Here is a 14,871-nt window from a genome sequence, read left to right on the forward strand (position 1 = left end):
CTCGGCTGTTTATGCACTCCCATCGTTAAAGGTTTCATGGGGTTTTACTTAGCCATACAAACTTCATGCGTATGTTGTTTCTGTATATGTTATTTGTCATTTTTTCACAAATCTCAAAAATTAGTTAAAAAAAAAAAAAAGGAATGTCAATTTTATAGAAATTTAAGAAGAAAGAAAAAATCCAGACACACTATCACCCTCAGCTGACTGTCCAAAAGAAAACAATTTATTTTTGTGGTCAGTGTACTAGATCTGATCAATGAATCCCAACAATAAGCCAGAAAAAAAATAAATAGTGAAACCAGTATTCCTGAGCGCCCCGTTAATTAAAGGGATTGCAAGAGATGAGAAAAACATGGCTGCCATATCGTAGACATAGCGCCACTACGTGAATAGGGCTGAGCAGCAATAATAGACAAAACCTATGGTTGTGCTGTTTCTGGAGGAAAGAATATTTTTCTTACCTTACAAATTTCTTTTAACTAATTCAGTGCTGCACAATTAGATATTTCATAACCAGTGTACACAAAGAACTAAGGACCCAATTACTGCATTTGTGCCTTTTTGACCAATTTTCTGTATTTTTCACCCATTTTTAATTCTTGCCTTTTTTTGCCATTTTTATTTCTGTTTTTTTTTTCTTATTGTTTGTTACTATTGGTGGAGTTTTGGGCTCATCCATTGAGTCTTTTAAGAAGTTTCAAAAATGTTGCACTGTACTTCAGTTTCCCCCTGAAGTAATTTTATGTAAGTCTTACAATTTTGCTTAAAGTTAGCACCAATTTAGCAAAACATGCTAAAAATTATCAAATAATAAAGCACATTTTTTATTATGTGCACAAATTTAAGAACCAGGTGTGCCATTGTGAAGAATTTGGAGGGAAAAAAAAAAAACGGCAACTAAATACAAGAAAAAAAATGATTAAAAAAAGCTGCAAATGTTGAATTGGGCCCCAAATGTATGCCCAAGAATATTGGTTTACACATACGGCTGTCTAAGTGGCCCAGACACAAAAAATGTAGTTATTAAAGGGGTTGTCCAGTGATCACTTGCTTACTGATGGGTGCTTGACCAAAGGGAACAGCACTGATTGTCAGATACATATATATCCCACGTAACAAAATGAAGGGAAAGAGACACAATAACCCTTCCTCCATTCATTCTCCATGGCAGTCCCATAGAAAATGAATGGGGCTGAGGTTGATTATACGCCATGCCGCTGCACTCCAAAGAGTGTTAAAGTTCCTGTTCTGCAGATCGGAGTGGGTTCCAATGGCTGGACCCCTACTGATCAATGGGTGATAACTTGTTTTTCACTGGACAACCTTTTTAGTTATAGTACATAGAAGTCTATGCACTTAAGTAATGCTACAGGCAAAATAAAAAGAAACGATGAAGTGCTCCTCCTAGTGGCAGTCACCGGTAACACAAATACTCCCTCTAGTGGCAGCTGCCAGTAAATTAATTTTTTTTTTACAGTGGCAGTCACAAGTACATGGAATCTTCCCCCACAGGCAGCCACCAGTATACAGCAACTTCCTCTTTGGTCACGTGCAGCCAAAACAAAGGCGCAATTATACCGAGACTGTCACCATACTGATTACATCACCCGAACTGAAGAGGAGTTTGTAGGAAGGAAGGACATAAATAGATCTCTATATAAATTATCTACACATCTTTCTGGAGGAGTATATATACACACACATATTCCAGTCTGCTGGATGGGCATTTACAGCTCTGATCATCATCATCATATCGGTCACTTGCTGCTGGTATAGATGTCTCTATGTGATGTCCTTCTGTCTGGGAGGGCGATGAATGTTTCTCATGACGCATTTTACCATCCATTCTACTCCTTCATTCACTCCCCTCCTGCAAGAACAAAGAGAGGTGCTCTCAGGATAATTATTAAAAGGACAACTGTTTGGGGACCATAATCGCACCAGACGTCGCATCTTATACAATGTTCCCATCCAGAGCTGCATTTACAATCCTATTGGCTGTCATAACAGAGAAATGCAAAAAACAATGCTGCTCTGGATGTGACTGGAGCATAAAAATGATGCACTCAAAACTGGAAGACTGATGAAAAGCAGCAGAAATCAAAATACACAACGTACATATGTAATCCACAACAATTGCATACAGATTTATGACACTTTCTGTGGGACACCGTACTATGGATTACAAAAAACATACTGACCAAATGGTGTAAAATAATTAAAAAACGCAACCATCACTGCATCCAAACCTTACCCGGATAGGGCAGAACAGGCCTGGGTCAGGCAATCCCTCTTCCCAATCTTATTAATGCAGTCACTGAAGGCCGTCTTGATATCAGGAATGGAGAGACAACCCTAAAGGACAGGAAGTTTTATTTAATATCTGCGGTACCACCCTAATAGGAACCCCGATGGTCAGGGTACTTATTAAACTTGACACTAATTCACATCTAAGCTGATCACACTAGAAGTGGCATTTTAGGTTAGGTTATAGCACCCACTAGTGGCAAGCATAAATAATGATATTTTAAAGGGAATCTCTCAGCAGGTTTTTGCTATAGAATCTGAGAGCAGCATGATGTATGGGCTGAGATGCTTATTCCAGTGACATCACTTACTGGGCTGCTTGGTGCAGTTTTGATGGAATCCCTGTTATATCTGCTGTAGATGTAGCAGTGCTATGAATGCTGATCTCTGTATAACCCTGCCCACAGCTCTGATTGGCAGCTTCCTGCATACAATGTGCATTGTCAGCAAGCTGTCAATCAATGGATGGGGTGGGGTTATACAGATTAGCTGGACTATATTGCATGAGACACTTAGTCCTGCAGTGATAATCACCTGCTGATAAAACACTGATTGTATAGAAACTACATCACACAGCCTAGTAAGTGACACATCCCTGGAAACAGGGTCTTTGCCTCTACATGCTGCTCTCAGATTAAATAGCAAAAACCTGCTGGCAGATTCCCTTTAAATGCAAGTGTCAGGAGGATGCAAAAGCCATAAAGCTTTGACCTTACCATGGAGTTTTGATTTAGTTATATGTTCATCATGGTGGCCCATAAGACTGGAGATTCAGAGTTATATTTACCAGGCAATAAGAGATATACGTCAACAGAATAGAGGTCGCCCTCCTCAGAATACCTCCACATCTTGTTTGTTTGCCAAGACCAGGATGGGCACACCTTCCAGAGCTTCACTGCTGATCATCTTCTCTACAAAAAAAAAAAAAAAATTATATATATATATATATATATATATATATATATATATATATATATATATATATATATATATATATATATATATATATATATATATATATATTTTATATTAATAATACACGAAACTGATCCTTCTCAAAATCCATTAACGAGTTATGACAGCAGATGGAACAGCCTTTATTTTCTATCCTACAAAGCTCTAGAACACAGGAATATACATGATACATTCTGAACTACGCAACATCAGCGAGGGGTGACATTTTCTATGGACTTACCGAAAGCATGTTTGGACTCCGATAGGCGCATCTCATCGGTGGAATCAATCACATATATAACTCCATGGGACTCTGCGTAATACTGGAGAGAGAAAAAAATATATAGAAAAATACTACAAGAGCGTACATTGAGATAGTTGCTCCACTTGTAACTTAGTACTTTCCAGGTCTGCAGCTACTACTCAGGTCCAGAGATTAGTGTTGTGCGTCTCACCTTATCCCATAAAGATTGGAGCTCCTCCTGCCCCCCGAGGTCCCAGAACATCAGCCGGACTTTTCCCACGTCAATGGTGCCAACTATGGATGAGAGGGTAACAGCACCGCACATCCACAACAACACGTCCCCATCCTATATATTTACTCTACTCACTGTTCAGGCCCACGGTCGTTGTGATCTTGTTGAGGTTCATCCCCTTGTAGTTGCGGCAGAATCGAATTTTCGTCTGTTCTAAAAACGTCTGGAAGAAAAGATGTTGAACTGTGAATATCCATTGGCCGCAGTCCCATAATATACTGGGCACTTCAGATATACCCAAATCACTGGCACATATAAAATTTATATATAAAAATAAAGGGAACAATAGAGTACCACATCCTAGATATCACTAAATATTTCAGTTGCACATCTTTATTTATTACCTAGTGGAATGTGTTGAGAATAAAACATAAAAATGATCAATGTAAATCAAAATGAATATCCAATGGAGGTCTGGATTTGGAATGATACTCAAAATCAAAGTGGAAAATCAAATTACAGGCTGATCCAACTTCAGTGGAAATGCCTCAAGACAAGGAAATGATGCTCAGTAGTGTGTGTGGCCTCCACGTGCCTGTATGACCTCCCTACAACGTCTGGGCATGCTCCTGATGAGGCGGCGGATGGTCTCCTGAGGGATCTCCTCCCAGACCTGGACTAAAGCATCTGCCAACTCCTGGACAGTCTGTGGTGCAACGTGACGTTGGTGGATGGTGCGAGACGTGATGTCCCAGATGTGTTCAATCAGATTCAGGTCTGGGGAACAGGCGGGCCAGTCCATAGCCTCAATGCCATCATCTTGCAGGAACTGCTGACAAACTCCAGCCACATGAAGTCTGGCATTGTCCTGCATTAGGAGGAACCCAGGGCCAACCGCAACAGCATATGGTCTCACAAGGGGTCTGAGGATCTCATCTCTGTACCTAATGGCAGTCAGACTACCTCTGGCGAGCACATGGAGGGCTGTGCAGCCCTCCAAAGAAATGCCACCCCACACCATTACTGACCCACTGCCAAACTGGTCAGGCAGCAGATCACTCTCCACGGCATCTCCAGACTCTGTCACACGTGCTCAGTGTGAACCTTCTTTCATCGGTGAAGAGCACAGGGCGCCAGTGGCGAATTTACCAATCCTGGTGTTCTCTGGCAAATGCCAAGCGTCCTGCACGGTGTTGGGCTGTGAGCACAACCCCCATCTGTGGACGTCGGGCACTCAGACCATCCTCATGGAGTCGGTTTCTAACCGTTTGTGCAGACACATGCACATTTGTGGCCTGCTGGAGGTCATTTTGCAGGGCTCTGGCAGTGCTCCTCCTGTTCCTCCTTGCACAAAGGCTGAGGAAGCGGTCCTGCTGCTGGGTTGTTGCCCTCTAACGGCCCCCTCCACATCTCCTGGTGTACTTGCCTGTCCTGGTAGCGCCTCCAGCCTCTGGACACTACGCTGACAGACACAGCAAACTTTGCCACAGCTCGCATTGATGTGCCATCCTGGATGAGCTGCACTACCTGAGCCATTTGTGTGGGTTGTAGAGTCCGTCTCATGCTACCACAAGCGTGAAAGCACAGCCAACATTCAAAAGTGACCAAAACATCAGCCAGAAAGCATTGGTACTGAGATGTGGTCTGTGGTCCCCACCGGCAGAACCACTCCCTTGTTGAGTGTGTCTTGATAACTGCCAACTTCCATCTGTTGTCTATTCCATTTGCACAACAGCATGTGAAATTGATTGTCAGTGTTGCTTCCTAAGTGGACAGTTTGATGTCACAGAAGTTTGATTTACTTGTAGTTATATTCTGTTGTTTAAGTGTTCCCTTTATTTTTTAGAGCAGAGTGTATACTATATATATATATATATATATATATATATATATATATATATATATATATATATATATATATATATATATATATATATATATATATATATATATATACATACAGTGGGGCAAAAAAGTATTTAGTCAGTCAGCAATAGTGCAAGTTCCACCACTTAAAAAGATGAGAGGCGTCTGTAATTTATATCACAGGTAGACCTCAACTATGGGAGACAAACTGAGAAAAAAAAATCCAGAAAATCACATTGTCTGTTTTTTTATCATTTTTTTTTGCATTTTATGGTGGAAAATAAGTATTTGGTCAGAAACAAACAATCAAGATTTCTGGCTCTCACAGACCTGTAACTTCTTCTTTAAGAGTCTCCTCTTTCCTCCACTCATTACCTGTAGTAATGGCACCTGTTTAAACTTGTTATCAGTATAAAAAGACACCTGTGCACACCCTCAAACAGTCTGACTCCAAACTCCACTATGGTGCAGACCAAAGAGCTGTCAAAGGACACCAGAAACAAAATTGTAGCCCTGCACCAGGCTGGGAAGACTGAATCTGCAATAGCCAACCAGCTTGGAGTGAAGAAATAAACAGTGGGAGCAATAATTAGAAAATGGAAGACATACAAGACCACTGATAATCTCCCTCGATCTGGGGCTCCACGCAAAATCCCACCCCGTGGGGTCAGAATTATCACAAGAACGGTGAGCAAAAATCCCAGAACCACGCGGGGGGACCTAGTGAATGAACTGCAGAGAGCTGGGACCAATGTAACAAGGCCTACCATAAGTAACACACTACGCCACCATGGACTCAGATCCTGCAGTGCCAGACGTGTCCCACTGCTTAAGCCAGTACATGTCCGGGCCCGTCTGAAGTTTGCTAGAGAGCATTTGGATGATCCAGAGGAGTTTTGGGAGAATGTCCTATGGTCTGATGAAACCAAACTGGAACTGTTTGGTAGAAACACAACTTGTCGTGTTTGGAGGAAAAAGAATACTGAGTTGCATCCATCAAACACCATACCTACTGTAAAGCATGGTGGTGGAAACATCATCCTTTGGGGCTGTTTCACTGCAAAGGGGCCAGGACGACTGATCCGGGTACATGAAAGAATGAATGGGGCCATGTATCGTGAGATTTTGAGTGCAAACCTCCTTCCATCAGCAAGGGCATTGAAGATGAAACGTGGCTGGGTCATTCAACATGACAATGATCCAAAGCACACCGCCAGGGCAACAAAGGAGTGGCTTCGTAAGAAGCATTTCAAGGTCCTGGAGTGGCCTAGCCAGTCTCCAGATCTCAACCCTATAGAAAACCTTTGGAGGGAGTTGAAAGTCCGTGTTGCCAAGCGAAAAGCCAAAAACTTCACTGCTCTAGAGGAGATCTGCAGGGAGGAATGGGCCAACATACCAACAACAGTGTGTGGCAACCTTGTGAAGACTTACAGAAAACGTTTGACCTCTGTCATTGCCAACAAAGGATATATTACAAAGTATTGAGATGAAATTTTGTTTCTGACCAAATACTTATTTTCCACCATTATATGCAAATAAAATGTTAAAAAAACAGACAACGTGATTTTCTGGATTTTTTTCTCTCAGTTTGTCTCCCATAGTTGAGGTCTACCTATGATGTAAATTACAGACGCCTCTCATCTTTTTAAGTGGTGTAACTTGCACTATTGCTGACTGACTAAATACTTTTTTGCCCCACTGTATATATATATATATATATATATATATATATATATATAGTATACACTCTGCTCGAAAAAATAAAGGGAACACTTAAACAACAGAATATAACTACAAGTAAATCAAACTTCTGTGACATCAAACTGTCCACTTAGGAAGCAACACTGACAATCAATTTCACATGCTGTTGTGCAAATGGAATAGACAACAGATGGAAGTTGGCAGTTATCAAGACACACACACACACAGTATATATATCTACTATATAATTGTCTAAGGGTCACTTCCGTCTGTCCTTCTGCCTTTCTGTCTGTCCCGGATATTCATTGGTCGCGGCCTCTGTGTCATGGAAATCCAAGTCGCTGATTGGTCGTGGCAAAACACCCACGACCATTCAGCGACGGGCACAGTCCGGCGGCAAAATGGCCGCTCCTTCCTCCCCGCAGTCAGTGCCTCCATACTCCCCTCCAGTCAGCCCTCACACAAAGTTAATGGCAGCGTTAATGGACCGCGTTATGCCGCGGTGTAACACACTCCATTAACGCAGCTATTAACCCTGTGTGACCAACTTTTTGTGTATGCAGCATCAATAGTAAAAAGATCTAATGTTATAGATAATAATAATAATTTTAAAAAAGTTATTCTCACCCTCCGACGTCGCGCCCTGTGCTCGGCAGTGCAAGCGGCAGGCTCTGGTGCCAAGGATGCTATGCGAGAAGGACCTTCCATGACATCACAGTCATGTGACCACGACGTCATCACAGGTCCTGCGCTCATACCAACCCTGGGACCAGAAGCTACTGTGTGTGCACCACACACAGGCGCCAGTACTACAAGGGGCCCCTCGGAAGGTGAGTATATGTTTATTCTTAATTCTAAGTCTTTTTTAACCTGTTACATACGTGTCTGGGCAATATACTACGTGGCTCTGTGCAATATACTATGTGGCTCTGTGCAATATACTACGCGGGCATGCATATTCTAGAATACCCGATGCGTTAGAATCTGGCCACCATCTAGTGTGATATATATATATATATATATATATATATATATATATATATATATATATATTTTACACACATAGTTGACCTACCTGGATACACCTCCCAATCCAGCCTAGTACCAGACCATAAGCACATCTCTGGACACCCTGCACTGTCAGATCTAATACATCCAAACCACAGCTGTCCCTCTCATATTATAGCCCTGCTATCCCACACTGGCACCGTCACTATGATGCCATCTCCGGTATAGCACAAATCACACTACATAAAAGCTGCGGTCGCCCCAAAACTCACCGTCTTGCCAGCATTGTCCAGTCCCAGGATCAGGATACAGTACTCATCCTTCTGGAACATGTACTTATAAAGACCGGACAGCAGAGTATACATGATAGTGACCTGTAGGAGGCAGTACAATGGGTTAAATACCTATGTAAAAAGAAAAAGATAAGTCATCTCAATTATTACCCTAAGTGCTGGTAAAGTGTCTGTCCATCCATACAGCCCCGGCGTCACTCCTAGGCACGGCTATGGCCTCTACTACATGCACATTCTCATTGTGTAGTGATCCGCACTGCATTCTCTAGGTCATTAGGTAGCTGCCCTGTCCCCATGATTTGCACTGCAGCTCTGCTCAGTGGGCAGCTGTAATCAGTGACTCCAGCCTAGCTGCATTGTCTTTCGAAGTCTGAAATAGACTGTACTTAGGTCAGAGGTTAGACTACTGCATGGCCCCCCATGCTTTACACTGCAGTTTTTTTTGGGGGGCTTTAAAGAACCTCATCCTAACTCACCACTGGTACCATATGGACAAACACCCTCAGCCCAGGGCAACCCCCTACTAGACCCCTGACCTGTACCCACAGCATTTACAGAGGCTCCATCTGGAGACCATATCTTTTTGCAGACTTCTGCCCCCTCCCCAGGAGTCATTTTGGTTACAGAAGCAACCCCCCCCCCAGGACAGCACAGTGCAATAAGTTCCCCCTCTAGCACCAGCCGTGCCCCTCACAAAACCCCCAAACTCACCTTCTCCCCATCCACCCCCGCCACTACTCGGGCCTCAAGTCGGCTAACAACAACTTCCGCCGTTGTCCTGACCTGCACAGCATCATGGGATACCAAATGCGCCTGTCAAAACGTGGCGGCCATCTTGTGTGTGGCAAACGAAACGCCAGAGCCCCTTTCTGCATTATTAAAAAAAAATCATCTCATTTGACCTCACCGAAAACTTTTATAGAACAATATCTCAAACCCGTTAGTAAGAACAGAGAAACTAGCTGCCTACGACGAATGAGCTACACCAAAATGGCGGCGGCGATGTCAGGGCAGAACTCTATGGCTGATGGTGACGCCATCGAGCCGGTGTCATGGCGTCTTTATAGGAGGCTGGTAAGGTTTACAACAGCTTATCAGCCTAGAGGGCTGTATTTATGTATTCAGTGTGTAAAATACGCAGTTTCTGTCGTCAGGGCTTGGGGTAGAACTAGAAGTCCCAGCATGTGCAGGCTAGTGTCACCTTGAGTCAATGTAGTGAAGAAGTTGCTTTGGAGGATTAACTACTGAATGTCTGTGGCCCCTAAGGGCCACAGATGAGATTGTACCATGACATTTGTTATAGGAGGTTACTGCAGGGTGCACTATTCAGGATGCAATGTGGCATGGTCGTCCTGAGGCGTTTTATATAACGTATGGTGGGCGCTGGACGCGTCTTTTCCCGCTCGCTCATTATATGGCATCTTCCCGGCTAATGTTGATGTTTCCGTTTGCAGCTCTGTGATCCGTCTGTCACAGGACAACATGGATGAAGAGAGTCTGGTGTCTGCTGTACAGACCTACAGGGCCCAGCTGGAGCAGGTGACGCTCACCCTCCACGGAGACGTGGACCCGGCGCAGAGGGCGGACCTCCTCCAGCTGCAGGGCGACTTACAGCAGCTCATAGAGCTGACCGAGTCCAGCCTGCTGTCCGTCCAGAAGTCCAACCTGCTGTCAGCCCTCGGCGAGCCACCACCCTCATCGTCTCAGGATGATGAGTACGAGGCCTTCAAAGAGGCGATCGGAGAGCTAAGTAATGAAGGTGAACCTCTGGAGACAACAGATCCTAATTCTGAGGAGGAAGAAGACGAGGAAGATGAAGAAAGCAGTGGAATGAAAGTAAAAGCCCCTTATTACAGCACATGGGGGACCCTAGAATATCACAATGCCATGGTCGTGGGTTCAGAACACATGGAAAATGGAGGTGCCGGTGTACGTGTCCTGTACCTTTACCCCACACACAAGGCTATGAAACCGTGCCCTTACTTTCTGGATGGAAAATGCCGCTTTAATGAAAACTGCAGGTGAATGTGCTGCACAGAGTATTTAAGGAGAAGAGAGACACGTTCTCTTATAAGTTAATAATTAAGTCAGGTCTGACTGTGATGGAGCAGAATCCTAATGTTAGGAGGGCAATACAGACAAATAGGTGGCCACAGACTGAGGGTGACTATATATAATGGAGGAAGCAGGGTCCCCAAACAGCACAGAGTATTTCAGGAGAGGATTGTGCTCATTTTGTGAGCAGTAGTGACCTGTCCATCAATGGTAGTTAGAACCCTGTCATGATACATGTGGAGAGCAGTCCCTTCCAGCAGCACAGAGTATTTCAGGAGAGAAGTTACTGGCTTAGGAAAGTAAAGGGTGGAGGATCTTGTGGTGCAGAGGAATTTCACTGTCACCATTTTCCGATTGTGCTCAGGTTTTCTCATGGACAGGTTGTGCCCGTCAGCGAGCTCCGAGTCTTCGAAGAACCAGATCTCAGCAATCTTAGGATTGATACTCCCTGCCTTGCCAAACATGAGGATGGCATCTGGTACCCAGCACGAATCATAGGTAAAATCTGAAGCTGCCACGTTGCCCCTCTCTGTGTCCTGTGGGTCACACACTGACTGTTCACCCCGGTCCCGTTCTACAGATATTGATGACAACTTTTACACGGTGAAATTTGACTCCCTGCTGCTGAAAGATGCGGTTCTGGAGGCTGACGCCATTATTCTGCCTCTGCGGGAGAGCGACAGCTCATCCTCCGATGAGGACGACGTGGACGATTCTGGGTATGCTAAAGGTAAATGTAAAGTTGGCTTTCGCTGTAAGTGGGTAAAGTTCTGCACCTTTCTAATATACTTGGGCCCATCATGTCTCATACTTTGTGCAGCAGAGGGTTTGTTACAATTGTATCCAGTCAAGAAAGTCCTCTTTTATCTAAACAACCTTGATTACAGACTAATAACTTTTACCGTCATGGATACATTGTAACAAACGTTTTCTGGCGATGCTTGCAGCTCACAGAGGATGGTCTGGAATGGATAGCTGTAGGTTTTCAGTATCTGAATGTGAGAATAATGGTTGTATTCATGGTTAGCAAGCGGAGATATTACCATGAAATGCCAATTCTAATTTCTATCATACAATGATTTAGCATTGGTTACATGAATCTCGAAAACCCCTTCTGTATTTCTGCTCTTCTGCACATGTTTCATGGATACCTTTCTCTGTTCTGTAGTCCTCATGGACAATGAAGAAGTTGGCGTTACACCCTGCAGCTCTGAATTTGCTGGATGGGAGGCTCATACCCGTGGGATCGGGTCCAAGCTCATGGCGCGTATGGGATACGAGATAGGAAAAGGTGGGTGATTATTTGGTGAGTCTGATAATCCGGAATGTTATTTGCAAGGCTGATTAAGAGGTCACAGGGGTGTTGTAATCTTCTGCGTTCAGGAGCGTGCTGCTCCCCTGCCTCCCGGCTTCCAGGTTGCCTTGGGTGGTGCGCTTCTGAAATTTCAGTTCAGAAAAGCAGCACAAGGAAAATCAGTCTGTTCGGATTCAACTAGCTTCAGAGCAAGCGGCACGTGTTCCTCCAAGGTATCCGGTCATTCTGAGGCGGGCCAATAACTTTGGCAACAATTTATAAACTTTAAAATGAAAAATCACTTTTTAACAGAGGTAAATTGTAAAGTTGCTTGTTGGTACAAGCACTTTGCATTTTTTTACCATTTAAGAACTCTAAACAACTACTTTTAAGGAATGTCTGTTTTTAATGCCCTACTTTGGGTATACCTAAATTACCATATAGAGTAATATTTAGCTAATACAGCATCCTAAGGACTGGCAGAGAGCCCGAATCATGAGACACCTATAGGTATTTTACCGTCTTTCTGGTGGCTCTTACTAGATGGTATTATTTTTCTCCTTGCATCCCCCAGTGCTCTAGCCTTGTACGCTCATGTCCGTGTGCACACACCACCTCTGTAGTGTCAGGACATCACTGCAGCACTAGCATGTGCATGAGGACCCTCTGCTATTAATCCAGCCTGGGATAATCTGCTGATAAACCAGGGATTTTATCACTAGATGACTAGTAAACTGCTGCCATGTAGTCCTCCATATTCATGAGCTCTGTAAAACACCGCCCCACCACTGATTGGCAGTTTTCTGTGTGCACTGTGCATAGGCAGAAAGTTGCCAATCGAATAAGTGGGCGGGGTTATACAGAGATAAGCATTCGTGGAACAGGTAGATCTGCAGCAGAGAAACCAGTGATTTTTACAAAACTGCAGTAAGCTGTCCAGTAAGAAATACATCACTGGATAGGGGTCTCTGTCTCTACATCATGCTGTTCATAGATAGGGTAGCAAAATCCTATTGACAGATTCCCATTAAGCCCTTATTATGAGAGTATAGCTCTGCCCCAGTCATCAAATATTTTATCTGCATTTTTCAGGTCTTGGAAAGAATTCAGAGGGGCGAGTGGAGCCCGTTCAGGCCGTGGTCTTACCTAAAGGAAAATCTCTGGATCAATGCTTAGAATTTCAACAGCGGAAGCAGAAAGGAGGGCGACCTGTTCCCAAAGCCAAGAAAAAGCGCCAGTCCAAGGCACCAAGAGTTGAGCAGAGCGGCAATACGCGCCGCAATATCTTTGACTTTTTAAATGAGAAACTGGAACACAATTCGTCTCTTAAGCAGACGGCAGAGAGCGGCATTGAGAGGAAAGGCAAGGAAGTGTACAATGCCAGTAAGGACAGCAAGCGGGCTCTGAACATTGCGCTAGCACAGACGACGGAGAAGATCCAGCAGAAGCAGAGAGAGATCGGGAGGATGGCTGAGGCTTTGGCACGTAACGTGGGAAGGTAAGCCAAAATGATTTGGGTCCATTGGTGCATCTAGTATAAATGAGTGTGCAGCTGCAGGAACAGCCCAGCAGCGTTATATGACTCTTAGCTGATCAGATGTGTGCAAAATGACAAAAATATTCATCCGTTGGCGGTTTCATGACAGTTTTGCCCAGCTCTACCTAAATGGGTGCAGTTGCGGTAAAATGGGGGCACGACTCTAAGTCATGATGAGCTGTGATGTTCCTTATGCCAGAAATCTTAGTCCAGTAACGGAGGTGTACCCCACTTGTCATACACTCCGGATTCTGCATGCGCCCCTTAATGAATCGGGAGCATCTGACTGTACATGTGCTGCCTCATCAAGACCGGCCTCAACATCCCCATTCTTGATGAGTCGTGCCAATGAATATTAGAACAATATAGGTCCCGGGTTCATTATTGCAATTGCACCTTATTTGTTGTCTAGTGTTTCACTTTCTCCTAATTCTTTTATGTTGCGCCTTTTTTAATGTCTACTTCATTTGTTCACCTTTGTCTTGTTTTTTTTTTCTTGTGTTTTTATATTTACCATTGTTAGCACAGTTTGGGGTTTCTGGATGTTTTCGGGTGATTAATTAAGTGAGACTTTATGAAAGGGTCACAAAATCTGGCTAAAAAATGTACTGCAGACCTCCTCAGCGTGATTTTTATTTATTTTTTTGTATGCCTGTTATTTTGGCACCATATTGCTAACCTTGTGACTTTTTGCACTGAAAGGTAACAAAACAAGTCAAAGCCAAAAATAAAAAAACTGTTTTGACTTTACTCAAAATGCATTCATTTTGAAGAATTTGGCACACAAAAAAAACTAAAACGAATACCAAAAGAGCAAAAGTAAAAAGCAAAGTGAGTTAAAAGAACGCAAATGATAAATTGCAGTCTTAGAATTTTCCCTATGTTCTGTCTGAGTCCGTACAATCCCTGCCTCTATGCATAAGAAACAGCTGCAGCCGTCTGGTGAGATGCCAAGCCTCTATGCACATGTATACAACGGGCCTGGCTCTTGTTTCACCTTTTTCTTGCTTTTCACCCTCTCGCAGAGACAGCGTTGTGAGCGTGCAGCTGGAATCTCGTCTCTCGAATGCTCGCTCTGAGCTCGCAGACCTACAGCAGCAGGAGAGGAGTCTGCAGAGAGAGCAGAAGAAGGCGGACACGCACAAGAAGATGACGCAGTTTTGAGCCGGCGCTCCATGTACATACCCCTGTATTGATCAGCGAGACTGTATGACCTATGTAACATGATGTATATTCCCCATTTGTTTTTGAGACTTACAAAAAATAAATATTTTTTTTTTTTTACGCAACGTTCCATGAAATTCTTATTTTGGGCAGCCTGATGCCTCCACCTGGGTTCGTCTTCTAACCCCCACCTCCCCTTTCCTTTCAATGTCA

General features: G+C 43.7%; 2 protein-coding genes across 2 annotated transcripts; one reads left to right on the plus strand and one right to left on the minus strand.

The window, feature by feature from the left end:
* Nucleotides 1-204: 204 nt before the first annotated feature.
* On the minus strand, nt 205-9,414 carry ARFRP1 (ARF related protein 1). The gene is made up of 8 exons (XM_069751073.1): nt 9,320-9,414; nt 8,588-8,689; nt 3,876-3,963; nt 3,720-3,802; nt 3,506-3,587; nt 3,151-3,221; nt 2,258-2,358; nt 205-1,873 (listed from the first exon to the last, which is right to left on the minus strand). Exons 2-8 carry the CDS (start codon nt 8,678-8,680, stop codon nt 1,786-1,788), a joined length of 606 nt encoding a protein of 201 aa, XP_069607174.1. The 5' UTR covers nt 8,681-8,689; nt 9,320-9,414; the 3' UTR covers nt 205-1,785.
* Nucleotides 9,415-9,546: 132 nt separating this feature from the next.
* Nucleotides 9,547-14,778, plus strand: ZGPAT (zinc finger CCCH-type and G-patch domain containing). The gene is made up of 7 exons (XM_069751071.1): nt 9,547-9,682; nt 10,063-10,629; nt 11,028-11,161; nt 11,244-11,393; nt 11,832-11,954; nt 13,050-13,455; nt 14,520-14,778. The coding sequence occupies exons 1-7, from the start codon at nt 9,636-9,638 to the stop codon at nt 14,656-14,658; spliced, it is 1,566 nt and encodes a 521-aa protein (XP_069607172.1). The 5' UTR covers nt 9,547-9,635; the 3' UTR covers nt 14,659-14,778.
* The last annotated feature ends 93 nt before the right edge of the window (nt 14,779-14,871 follow it).

The sequence above is a fragment of the Ranitomeya imitator genome, chromosome 2, assembly GCF_032444005.1.
Source record: "Ranitomeya imitator isolate aRanImi1 chromosome 2, aRanImi1.pri, whole genome shotgun sequence".
In the NCBI taxonomy this organism is placed as follows: domain Eukaryota; kingdom Metazoa; phylum Chordata; class Amphibia; order Anura; family Dendrobatidae; genus Ranitomeya; species Ranitomeya imitator.